The 13,787-nt window shown below is 44.3% G+C and overlaps 1 protein-coding gene across 2 annotated transcripts in view; it reads right to left on the bottom strand.

The window, feature by feature from the left end:
• The window catches only part of LOC143299915 (uncharacterized), a 59,967-nt gene that overhangs the window by 34,290 nt on the left and 11,890 nt on the right, over positions 1-13,787 (bottom strand). For both annotated transcript variants that reach the window (XM_076613446.1, XM_076613455.1), the window contains exon 2: positions 12,229-12,415. In XM_076613446.1, coding sequence (XP_076469561.1) covers positions 12,229-12,327 — 99 coding nt within the window. In that variant the 5' untranslated portion in view covers positions 12,328-12,415. The remainder of the gene's footprint in view (positions 1-12,228; positions 12,416-13,787) is intronic.

The raw sequence follows: 13,787 nt of genomic DNA, 5'->3' as shown, positions 1-13,787 counted from the left end.
AGAAGAAAACAGTAAAGAAGAGGACATCATCATATACACAGATAGCTCAGTCACCAAAGACCAATCCGGTTGGGGATTCACTGCGAAACAAAATGGAAAAACAATTAGGGAAGAGAATGCTGCCTACAAAGTCACAACCTCCAGCCTGACGATGGAAGTTGAAGCTGTGACACATGCCCTCCAGTGGCTATCGTCCATCCACATGTCCGGAAACCAACATGCCATGATTCTAACCGACTCAATGAACCTCATACAGAAAATTGAAAACGGAATGGGAAGCCCAGAGTGGCATAAGGCAATGCGCAACTTTCAGATTAAAAACCTCACATGGTCATACTGCCCGGGACATGCAGGTGTTAAGGGACATGAGCGAGCTGACAGACTTGCTGGTAACGCAACACCAACAAGCGGCCTACATCTAGGAAAATCGGAAATCCTCAGAAAAGTCAAAGAATATCAAAAAGAACAGGTACAAGGCCATCAAACCATCGATCGCCTCAAAGAAATAAAAGCAGAGAGAGGGAGCGGCCGTAAGTCTAACATGAAAGGTAGAGCACGATGCTTTGCAAATCAAACAAATAACGGCATCATTTCCAAACCAACATTGCGCAAATTTCTTCAAAACGGAACAGAGTCTCTGTGGGCTTTTCCAAATACAATAGACTGAGCAACACACTAGACGCCACGTTCATGGCATCAGAGATCTTTTCCCATCCCTCTTGCGGCCAATCAGTGGCAGCCTCTGTGCGTATGTGTATGTGTGTGTTTGTGTGTATGTGTGGGTCTGTGTGGTTGAGTGCGTTTCTGCATGCGCGAGGGTGTAAGTGCACACAAGTGTCAGGAGAGTTCTGTGCACGTGCGTATGTGCGTATGTGCGTGTGTGTGTGAGGGGGGGTGGGGGGGCTGCGGGGGGAGGGGGGAAGAGGATGAGGTATGTGAGTGTATGCATGCCTATACTGCGGGAGCAACGGGATATTGAAACGTGCGGGTGTGTATATATATATCTTTGTATATATGTGTGTGGGGGTGGAGGTGGGGGATATGGGCGTATGTGTGAGTGCTTGTACAAGTAAGTGTTCATCTATGGTGTGTGTGTGTGTGTGTGTGTGTGTGTGTGTGTGTGTGTGCACCGTGGAAGCTGCGATACGTAGCCTAGAAATGAGTGTGTGGAGGAGGGTAGAAGAGGTGCAGGGTAATGTGTGTGTGTGTGTGTGTGTGTGTGTGTGTTGGGGCTCATGTACGTTTATGTATATTTGACTGTGCTTTCATATCTGTGAAACTGCATGTTTGGTGCATATCTGTTATGCATATGTGGGTGTATGTGTGAATGTGTGTCTCCATGTTTTACATTTATTTGCTTATTTATCATCATTGTTGTCTTTTTTATTTATTTATTTATTTATTATTATTATTACCTTTTTTATATCATAATTATTATTTATTTATTTATTTACTTATTTATGTACGCTTATAGTTGACTTCATCAAGTTTTTGCGCCTTATACATATTATTAGTAGTGGTTGTAGTTTTTGTGTGTTTTTTTTCTTCTTTTTTTTTCTCAAGGCCTGACTAAGCGCTTTGAGTTACGCTGCTGGTCAGGCATCTGCTTGGCAGATGTGGTGTAGCGTATATGGATTTGTCCGAACGTAGTGACGCCTCCTTGAGCTACTGAAACTGAAACTGTTGTTGTTGTTTTTTTTTGGTGTGTGTGTGTGTGTGCATTTCTTATGCGCGTGTGTTTGTGCGCATGTCTTTGTACGCTTGTGTATATATGTGTGTGTGTGTGTGTGTGTGTGTGTGTGTGTGTGTGTGTGTGTAGTAGTAGTAGTAGTAGTAGTAGCAGTAGCAGTAGTCTTCAGTTTAACGTCTTCCACTTTAAGTGATATTAGTGTGTGTGTGTAGCGTGGGTGCGTGCATGTTTGCGTATATATATATATATATATATATATATATATATATATATATATATATATATTATATATATATATATATATACATATGTGTGTGTCTTTGTGCATGTGTGCATGCATGTGGAGGGTTGTCGGTGCGAGCCTCTGTGCATAATAATGTACATACACATGCAAAGTATGCGCATTCACGTACGCGAGCCTGCATGAGTGTCAAGACACACACACAAGAGCGAGGAGCGCACATGCCAATATCGATTATGCACAGTGCGCATACTATGTCAGTGTATGTGTGTGTGTGTGTGTGTGTGTGTGTGTGTGTGTGAGTGTGACGCACACTGTGGTTCACATTGCCAAAACATCCTGCATTTTATCTTGCAGATCCACCCCTCCCCCTCCCCTGCCCCCCCCAGTCAGTCCTTTCACCCAGCACTGTCCCTGTGTTGACTGGTCCACACTTTCTGTGAAACTGGAAAAGAGGAGAGAGGGCAGGGTGGTGATATGCTGGTTCAAAATAGGGGGGAAACACTATGCTTTTTTTTTATTTCTCTTTTCTTTTTTTTCTTTTCTTTTTTTTTTTTTAAACAAACCTATGGTATAATAAATGGGAAGGGGGGAAAAAAAACTACTACGTTTTTGTTCAACAATCCTCAGGTGTAAGAAATGTGAAGAAAAAAAAAAAACCCACAAAAGTTTTTGTTCAACAAACCTTTTGGTATAATAAAAGGGGGAGAGAGAGAAAAAACAACAACAATAAAAACCACTAAGAATTTGTTCGACAAACCTTTGGTGTAATAACTGGGATGGGGGAAAAAAACCAACTAAGTTTTTGTTCAACAAATCTTTTGGTATAGTAAAAGGGGGGGGGGGGGGGGGGGGGGGGGAACAAACCACTAAGAACTGTTCGACAAACCTTTGGTATAATAAACGGAAAGGAACAAAAGACCACGACGTTTTTGTTCAACAAACCTAAGGTACAAATGATGGGGAGAAAAGAACACCCACTATGCTGTTGTTCAACAAACCTCTGGTATTTGAAATGGGAAGGGAAAAAAAACAAAACACTATGCTTATTGCTTTTTTTTTTTTTTTTACAAACTTATAGCACGAGAAATGGGAAGGGACAAGGGGGGGCAGGGGCGTGGGGGGGGGGGGGGGGGGGTAAACAACCCTTCGCTTTTGTTCAACAAACCAAAGGTACAAGAACAAACAGGACAGAAAAGAAAACCCACTTTTTGATACACGAAAAGGGGAGGAAAAAAAAAAGAGAGAAAAAAACCCCAAACATACTTTTGTATTACAAACATTTCTGTAATATTTTGTCTCCAACCTCGCCCCCCCCCCCCCCCCCCCTCCCCCCACCCCACAAGAAGTCTGTCACTGCTTATACATCTTCTGCGTCAGCCACAATCTCGGGGAGTATCATCGAAGCACGGTCAGAGGTTGCGAATATTTCCAATGAATAAGCAATGAGAGGTGGAGGTTGGGGGGGGGGGGGGGGGGGGGGTGAGGGGGGAGGGGGGGGGGTAGTGTAGGGTAGGCCTGCTTGGAACCAGAGGGCACCGAAAGGATCAATACTTACTTGGGGAGAGGGGAGGGGGGAAGGTACAGGCTACAAGGGGGAGGTACAAGTGGACAACTGACTCGACTGTGCTGAGAGCAAAGAGAAGAGACCTGAGCAGTTTCGCAAACGAACACCATACATTACGTACGTTTCGAGCACAACTGGACAGGGGGAAGGGGGAGGAGGGTGGTGAGGGGGGTGGGGAGCAGGGAGGGAAAGAGGGAATGCGGGTGTTGGGTGTTGGGGGGGTGGGGGGGGATTGGATGGATCTAAAGTTTATGTGCAATACAAATGGAGGGCTGCGAGTGGCAACGTGGGAGTGGGAGTGTGGAAGGGGAGAGGGGGAAGGGGGAGGGGAGGGGAGGGGGCTGTGGGGTGGGGGGAGGGGTGGAGGATCCAATTCCAAGCCGCTGCAAAATATGCTACCAAAGTGTTGAAGAGTGACAAAAGGGAGACGGTAGGAATGGCAGACAACGAAGGGAAGCCGGGAAACAACAACAGACAATGAAACATACGTCGTTGTTCCAACTTTCTAATTTGGGTCCAAAATTTTCTCATGTACCTGCTTACTGGTTTATTTCGTTCATTTACTTTTTTTCCAAGTCTATTCTAACGTTTCACGCAAACCTAGGGCAGACCTCTCAAGGGCTTATCAGTTGCGTGGGGTTCATTGCAAAGGCTTGCTGCAGGCATCCGCTCCTCCGTTTAAAAAAATGTAAAATGAATGTGAACCGTACATGGATCGTCCCCACCCCCCCCCTCCCTCCTCCGTTTCAACACCTCCTTGAAAGTGAAACTGTTCAATTCGGAACGCGCTCAGCATGCAATGCAAACTTGTGGTTGGGGCTGGGAGGTGGGTAGAAAGAGGGAGGGTGGTTGCGAGAACTGCTTTAGTACTGCTGATACCCAGACAAGAGAAAGACTCCTGGCGGGTAGGGCTATATCTATCTATCTATGTATACTTTCAAGTTCCAAATATAAAGTTTTTAACTCAAGAAGCACAGTTAACATTCATTCTTTGTTCTTGGAAACCGTACAGCTAACTAGTATGAAACTGAACATGCAGACGAAAAATTTTTAAAAAAATAAAAATAAAATTATACTTTGAACAACGAAAAGAGAGAGACACAAGAAATATATATATATATATATATATATATATATATATATATATATATATATATATATATATGCATTCCCCACAGGCAGTATTGTTACTTTCGTTTATTTTAAATCACAGATTTGCTGATGAAAGGGGGAAAACAAAACAAAAAAACAAACACATGCAGATCTGTGTTCCAGGCATTTTCACCAGCTCTATCTGCTCCATCTCCATATTTCTGCAGCCGACTCTGCTGGAGTTTGGTTTACTGTATTTTGTTTTATTGTGCTGCGTCTGGCAGAGCCAGGCAACATCGCCCCTTTCTTCCCCATTGAAACAGTCACTGATATCTCTTGTTCAGCATCCCTGAAGAGACCTTCAAAGGACTCAGCACGCAGCAGTTCCAGACATCAACAGCATCTCTTCAACGTGACCCTGACTGACTTTAAAGGTGAGGGTGACTGGGAAATACATCTGGATGTATTGTTAAACGTGCTCAGAGCCGCAAGGTGAGCGCTATACAAAAACCACACTGATAATAATAATCATATTATCATTATTACTATTATTGTTGTCATCATCGTCATTGTTATTCTATCACACATATAACATTACAGCACTCTCGAAAGCTCAGTCATACCTAACCTGTGAAGCAGCTAGCACTTTGGCTGTTTCTTTCATTCTGTCAAAACTGGATTATCGCATCTGTCTGCGGGCAGGAGGACTCCCACAGATTCACATGAAACGTCTTCAGGCCGTGCGTAAAGCTTTAACTGGGTCGGCAATGAATGGAGGTTGGAGGAGGGAGTCACAGCAAACAGAATCTGACAGTTTGTTTGTTTTAAGTTGTTGTTGTTTTTGTGCGTGTGTGTGTGTGTGTGTGTTTCCCCCTCTTTTCATTACACTTTGAACTTTCTTCCAAATTAGATTATTCCACACCTTCTGGGCTCAAACCCTCAGCTGATACCAGAGACTGACATTAGTTTTCAGTTGGATCAACAGCTAAGTGAGCGGTGTATTATCAATGGTTTCTACACTGCAATGGGAAATTCGTTTACAGCTTAGTCTTTTCTGAAAGACAGCAACTCTCAAACTTGGACGCAACACTGCACTGGCCCGTAGTGCTGCAGCCTTGGGGGCTAGTTGATCTTTGGGGACCATCCCAAAGCTGACTGTCCTAAATCCTTCTTGGCCGAGAGAGTGGGGATGTAACTTGGGCAAGACACTCTCCACTGTTACCAATTGTATTATCAATGGTTTCTCCAGTCAATGGGAAACCATTTACAGCTTAGTCTTTTGTGAAGGACTATGACTCTCAAACTAGGAGGCAAAATTGCACTGGCTCTTAGTGCTGCAGCCTTGGGGCCTAGTTGATCTTTGGGAACCATCCCAACGCTGACTATCCTAAATCCTTCTCGGCCGAGTGGGTGGGGATGTAACTTGGGCAAGACACTCTCCACCATAATCAAATTCTAGCCCAAATAGTTGGAACAGCAGCTGCCTCCTCTGCTGTTCTGATGGTCATAGGCGGGCATGACCGACTAGGATGAGTCTGAGACTTTCATTTTCCAGCCTTAAATCAGAGCACCACCTCAACCATTACATAAAACATCAACATTTGAAACCTTTGTCAATACTTCCTTTCGTCTTGATTTCAGGCAATACCTTACCTGGTTCATTTTCTCACTTTAACTCGCTTGAATTGTCCTGGCAAGAAAAAGACTCTGAGATGGGTCTGATAGCTGGAGAGAACTGCAGTAATCGATGGTAGGAGTTTTCTTTCTAAACTGAGAAAAGCCTTGGCTGTGATCATTTGCGGAGTTAAAGAAATGTACATCGTCTCACGCATTTTCATTTTTTGGCTTGATGAAGAGATACGTGTTGTGTACACACACACACACACACACACACACACACACACACACACACTCACACACACAGTGTCACACACATGTACACACAAAATACAAACACCACACACACACACAAACAACAGATATGCACACACACACACACACACACACACACACACACACACAATACAAACACCACATACACACAATCAACAGATATGCACACACACACACACACACACACACACACACACACACACACACATTCTTTTTCTCCTTAATCTTTCTTTCTCTTTCCCTGATCTTTTTCGGTTAAGGACAATGATGGCCTCTGTTCTGACTTTGACAAATGGCACCTTCCAGAGCGATGGTCTTCACGGGAGCAGACTGCTCAGTCCACCCTGTCACTGACAGTCAAAAACTGGTTGCTCAAGGGACAAGTGGACAGAGACCATTTCCCCTTCTTCACCAGGAGGCTGACCGTTTTCGTCACAACAGATTTCTCTGTGTGAAATTCAGGCTGCTCTCCCTGGGAAGAGCGCGTCGCTACACGGAGAGCGCCACCCTTTTTTTTTTTTTTTTTTTTCGTATTTTCTTCTACCTGCAATTTTATTTGTTTTCCTATCAGAGTGGATTTTTCAACACAATTTTTGCCAGCGACAACCCTTTTGTTGCTGTGGGTTCTTTTACGTGCACTAAGAGCATGCTGCACATGGGACCACCACTGCACTTAAGGTCTAGTGGAGGGGGAGAAAATACTGGCGACTGTGGGATTCGAACCAGTGCACTCAAGATTCTCTCGCTCGCTAGGCAGACGCATTACCACTAAGGCCAACCCGGTTCTAGACAATCGCTCGGGTGGGTACTTCAGGCCCTGTGAGACTAACCAAGGCAGAGGGAGACTCTATTCGTGGCAGTGCAAAAAGGACATTACGCAACTGCCTCTTCGAACAATTCTCCAACCGCACTGTGCCACCGATCAATGGGTTCTCATTCTGACTTGGCTCACTCATGTCTCTGTGGGAAGCGGAGTCTGGCGAACTCGCTAAATCAATCAGCTGTAAAACTAAGGTCTGTAGCGGACGTGCCGGTGTGTGTGGTCCTGGTCACCTTGCAGTGACCTGACAGTCAGACAATGGGACGATCGCACACACACACACACACACACACGCACACACAGGCACACACACACACACGCACGCACACACACACACACGTACACACTCACCCACGCACACACACACACACACGCACACACACACATATACACACATGCACACACACACATGCACACACGCACGCACGCACGCACACAGACTTGTTCTCTCCCTTTTTTCACTTTCAACTGATGTGCATATCCAATCCCAGTGACATATTCAACTTTGTATGTATGTCATGCATGATTATAACTTTATATTGTGGGAAGATGAGAGAGAGAGAGAGAGAGAGAGAGAGAGAGAGAGAGAGACATGACCCAATTTCATATTCACTTCTCAAAAGCTAATGTCAAACGCAACATTCTGGTTATTTTTGCCATCAGCTCAGTTTCAGGCTGGTAAGATTTGTTGGAATACTATCGGCGACACACTGAACACAAGAAATTATTAAACTCTACCAAACGCATTATCAAACAAATGACAAACAATGTGAAACCAAAGCCTCTCAGAACTAACACCCACTGTTGATGCATACTGACAATCACTGGCTTCAACAGTGCTGCACATGATTAGGAAGCGAAAACTTTATTTCAGATTCTATTTTGTGTTGATTCTAAACCAGTTCTTCACGCATTACGCAATTAGATTTTTTTTTCTTTCTTTAATTGGTCAGGTCTGAACTAATTACTGAAATCAGCCATTTAACTCACCAACTCTTACTAAGACTAAAAGACTCAAACATAACCTTTTGTTGGATTGCTCCTCACTGTGGTTTTTACTTTCATGAAAAGGCTGACATTTTGGCTATAAAAAAAAAGGGGGGGGGGGGGCTAAAAGTTCTATTCAGGTGTTCAGATTTAAATATTCCACTTTCAATACAGGAATGTTACACCACAGAAGAAAAAGTTCAATGGCCAAAATTTCAAACTGAAGTAAAAAGAACGGTAATTCAGAGTTACATAAACAAATAAAGAAAATGGTTTCATGGAAAACCACTGTGAAACTGATTTCCACAAACCGGCAAATTATTTCTTTGATCCTCAGATGGAAGATGAGCTGCTTTAATACCAAGTATGTCGGTAATATTTCTCTGATATGTGGGGCTCACATGACAGGTGATCATATACAAATTTGCCATATGTTAAAGTCCCATATCCCTGAACTGAAATCATCTTTAGTATGGACAAAATTCAGCAGCCCACTGCTAATATACAATTTTTTCAAATCTTTGTTAAAAAGTCCAGTTGGTCCTCTGTCGTAGTTGTTTGTTATTTAATAACAAAGATATTATACTGTTTTTTGTGTGTTTCTTTTTCAACAAAACTTCACCCAATTATTCTCATTATTATTTTTATTTTTTCATCTAATATCACTTCAAGCGGAAAGATGTTAAATTGAAGACAACACACACACACACACACACACACAAACAAAGTTTGCAGACTCACATACATACACAGGCACCTTTTCCCTGCCTCCATTTTTTCTTCCTCCCCTTACCTACTATTACTTACAGTTAAAGAGATGTTAAACCAAAGAACAAATGGGGGTGTTCATGGGTTCGAATCACATGAACCAGCATTGTTACTCCCCCCTGACTCCCCCTCGTCCCCCCTCCCCTGCCCCCCCCCCCCACCCTCCCTCCCCCTCCTCCTCCCGCACCACCCCCTCCCCCCACCCCTCCCCCCACCCCTCCCTTCCACTAGACCTTGAGTGGTGGTCTGGGTGCCGGTCATTCGGATGAGACGACTAACTGAGGCCCCCCCCCCCCCCCCCCGTATGCAGCATGCACTTAGCGCACGTGATAGAACCCACAGCAACAAAAGGGTTGTTCCTGGCCAAAAATCCACTCTGATAGCAAAACAAATACTTTTGCATAAGGAAACAGAAGAAAAAAAAAAAAAGGGAAAGACTTTGGGGTGGTGCCACACTGAGGCAATATGTTCTCCCCCGCGACAGCAGCCAGAATTTTACACAGAGAAATCTAATGTGATGAACAGGTAATATGACACAATACAATCTCCAAAGGGATGCTGTGCTGATGGCATTCGGTGATCTAGCAGGACAATCTCCGTGAATGAAGAAACGGATATTGATCGGTTTGCTCTGAAAGAGTGTTTTATCGGAAACATTTGAATACACACAACTACAGGATACAATGTGAATTCATCTTGACCCAATCAGTCAAGACACTTGAGCCTTTCTGTTGAAATGGTTTTCACTGTGTTGTGTTGTGTTGAGTTGTGTTGCGTTGTGTTGTGTTGCGTTGCATTGTGTTGTGTTGTTTTGTATTGTATTGCATTGCACTGCATTGCATTGTGTTGTATTGCATTGTGTTGTCTTGTATTGTATTGTATTGCATTGTGTTGTATTGTGCTGTACTGTATTGTATTGTATCGCATTGCATTGCGCTGCATTGCATTGCATTGTATTGTATTGCACTGCGTTGTGTTGTATTGTATCACACTGTATATTCTGCCACAACAAACGGTATTGTATTGTTTTCTATTGCATTGTATTTTCTGCCACAACAGATTTTCTCTGTGTGAAATTTGGGCTGCTCTCCCCGTGAAGAGTGTGTTGCCACAGTGCAGACTATCCACAGATTTTTTTCTTCTTCCTCTTCTTCTTCTTTCTTCCATCCGCAAGTGTGACTGTTTTCCTATCAAAGTGGACTTTTCTACAGAATTCTGCAACCCTTTTTTGTTGGCGTGGCTTCTTTTCATGTGTGCAAAGTTCATGCAGCATACGGGACTTGCCTTTATCGTCATATCTGAAAGACTAGCACCCAGACCTGCACTCAAGGTCCAGTGGAGGAGGAGGGGTGATACAGGACTTGAACCCGTGGGCACTCACTCCCCGGTCGGGCGCTTAACCACTGGGCCACTGTTGCATATGTGTGGACTGGATGCCCGGTCCGGGCACATTCCCCAAACTCATGGGCATGTAAGCTGATTTGGTCAATACCCATGATGATCCTGATGTCTGTCTGTGGCAGACTCGACTCTGTGTGTGTGTGTGTGTGTGTGGGTGTGAGTGAGTGTGGATTTGAGTGAGAGAGAGAGAGAGAGAGAGAGAGTATGTGTGTGTGTGTGTGTGTGTGTGTGTGTGTGTGCGTGTGTGTGTGTGTGTGTGTGTGTGTCTTTGTGTGTGTGTGTGAGCGAGAGAGAGTGTGAGTGAGTGAGTGAGTGAGTGAGTGAGTGAGTGAGTGAGTGAGTGAGTGTGTGTGTGTGTGTGTGTGTGTGTGTGTGTGTGTGTGTGTGTGTGTGTGTGTGAGTGAGTGAGTGAGTGAGTGAGTGAGTGAGTGAGTGAGTGTGTGTGTGTGTGTGTGTGTGTGTGTGTGTGTGTGTGTGTGTGTGTGTGTGTGTGTGGTGAGGCAGAGACAGAAACAGAGACAGAGAGAAAAAATATTATATTGTTCATACAAGCACATTATTCTGAAACGACTGTATCAATGTGAGTGAATGCGCGTCTCTATGTAATGTGCACACTCACATGCAGACATGTGTGCCTGTTCATATGTGTTCATATCCACATGCATGTGTGCATGTTCATGTTCATATGTGCCTGCGTGAGTGTGACTGTGAGTGAGTGAGTGTGTTAAAAATCAATCCACACATTCTCTTACGATATTAATCCTTCACCAAATCAAATATTCCTGACCATACGAGGAACACACACACATGAACAGACGCGCACACACACACACACACAAAACAAACAAACAACAACAACAAGAAACATAAAAAAGAAGAGAGACGAGAAAAGGAAAGACGGAAAGAGGAAATAGGTCAACTCGTTTTCCAACAAGAACAAAAACCTGCTGAGCACACTGGTTCTCAAGCAGCTCCACAATGTATCATTCCAGTTTGAGCTAAACATGGCAGAAAATCAATAAAACGTCTCGGCTAATTCAGGCTGCTAAATACATCCATCCAAACCTGTCTTCTTCACTGATTTATGAAAAAAAAGAAAAAGAATGTCAAGCACAGGCACAGGCACACAATAAATATCTAATGACTGTGCATGCATGAAAGTGCTCACACTGCTGTACTTTAACATCAAACTACCAGACAAAATAAGAACCAGCTTAGCAATCAGAACGGAAACTAATCAATCACACAGAAGCTGTTTACATCTCATGGCCATCGCCTCAACCCAAAACTATTTCCTGAGCTCTCCACCCTCTCATCTCTTCCAGAACCATCAAAACATCACAAATCCAGGAGTGCAATCACCAGGAAGTCGCTGAATCTTACCTGAGAAGGTTACAGGAAAAAGCCACACACACAGTCTGCTAGGCATCTTCCGAAAACATTAATCTACTCCTTCCAAGGCTAGCAAAGTCCCTAAACATGCTTCTCCTGCCTATTCCTCCCCAAACGTCCCCCCTGTCGACGCTGCCCTCCTTTTCCTGCCCCTCCCCGCTCACAGGCGGATGTAAGAAATGCTCCGTGCCTCATTTCATATGATTAACATAGATTTGTTAATGAGAAATCATTATTACCTGCATAAGATGCTATTATGTACCTGCGCACAAACACGAGGCCTTGCGGCTGCCACGAGAGACACCAGTGGCCGTGGGTGAGCGGGGAGGGGGGCAGCATGGTGGCCACACACAGAGAGCCACCAGCAACAGGCCTACCTGCTTGATGATGGCTGTCTGGGCCAGCTTGGCTGGGTCCGGCTTCGTTTCCCCGTTCAGCGTCTCTGGGCTGGTTCCATCGTTGGAATCCGTGTCCATGGTGGAGGGAGACGGCCCAGAGGCAGTGTGCGTGTGGAAGCTACAGGTCTAGGTCCACAGCAGCCCCCGGCATCAACTCGTGGATACCCTGCTCTCAGGAACACAGCACACACACACACACACAGAGCTGTCAATAGCGCACCGCTCCTCATTGATCGGAGGAGAGGAGGGGGAGGGTTAAAGTACCATTTCTGGAACAGTTTTCCTCCCCTTCGATTAATTACACAGTTGCCAGAACCTAACTTTGATGGACTCCCCTCTGCAAAAAAAGAAACTTTTTTTCTGGGGTGTATTGATTTTTCTGTGGCCACTGATGTGAATATTTTATCGAAGTGAATGATTATAATAATAGGTTGGAGGAGGCCGTCATTGTAATATCCAATTGCGGCAGGCAGAGGAGGCAGGGGAGTGGCTGTCTGACAGTGCTGCTGCCAGCGCTGTCTGTCTGTCGCCTGCCACCACAGGCTGTCCCCCGCTCTGCAGCGCCACACAGAGCTACCTCTGCTGCAAGCACATGCTCTGGCACCGGCGCCGGTGTCTGCAGTCTGGCCTGCTGCCCCACTACTCCTCCCCCTCGTGCCCCTCTGTTATTATTGGCTGCACATTAATTCCAAATGAATGGAGCAACATACGTCTGCCTCTGCACAATGGGCAGGTATGGCAATAACTGATTAGAAGAAAATAATCAATAAGCAGGAGACAGGCTGGATCCAGAGGCTCGCATAAAACGGGCGGCGAAGACCGTGCCTGGAATTCAGCAGCAGAGCACACTGCTCATGCGAATAAACACAGACCTTGTGCTGTTTCACTGATCTATCTGATCTGTGAGCTGTATGAACAATGCATGCATTGTCTGACTTTTGGAATGGATATAATCATTCAATCTTCTGGAACTGAGATGGCCAAAAAAGAGCCAAAAATCTTAAATTTACAGGTAATAGTAATCAGTTCACAAATACTATCCTTCTGATGCACAATACAGCCTGTATTGTTGTGGACAAACATCACACAAATAAGTTTACCAAAGTTGTGTTTGCTTATTTGACACAAGGGTGAAAATAACCCCTCAAAATAGTTGCAACACAGATTGAATAATGATGCATTTGTATACATAAAAACTGAGAATGTTTTCACTTTCTTTATCATGCTCAGCATTTTCTCGTGCTTTTCCATTTGACGCTCTGTTCTTTAGATTTTTTTTCCTTTTATCTGAAATAAAAGTTTGCATTTTCTAAAACTACACCTATCTTTTCAAACATTCTTTCCAGGATTTGTCCAGGGCAAGCACAGCATGAATTTTCACTTCTAAACAACGCAGATGGGGCAGCAACACTAACAACAAATATCAAATGCATGGCTTCATGACTACATATGATTTAAATAAGAATGAATGATGGCTGCCATAACTGACAGATCATTGTTCTTCAGTTCTAAGGGTGTGGGATTTGTGGTTCAACTCC

Source organism: Babylonia areolata, chromosome 2, assembly GCF_041734735.1.
Source record: "Babylonia areolata isolate BAREFJ2019XMU chromosome 2, ASM4173473v1, whole genome shotgun sequence".
In the NCBI taxonomy this organism is placed as follows: domain Eukaryota; kingdom Metazoa; phylum Mollusca; class Gastropoda; order Neogastropoda; family Buccinidae; genus Babylonia; species Babylonia areolata.
Note: the sequence above shows the minus strand (reverse complement) of the source record. Positions and strands in the feature narration are given on the sequence as shown.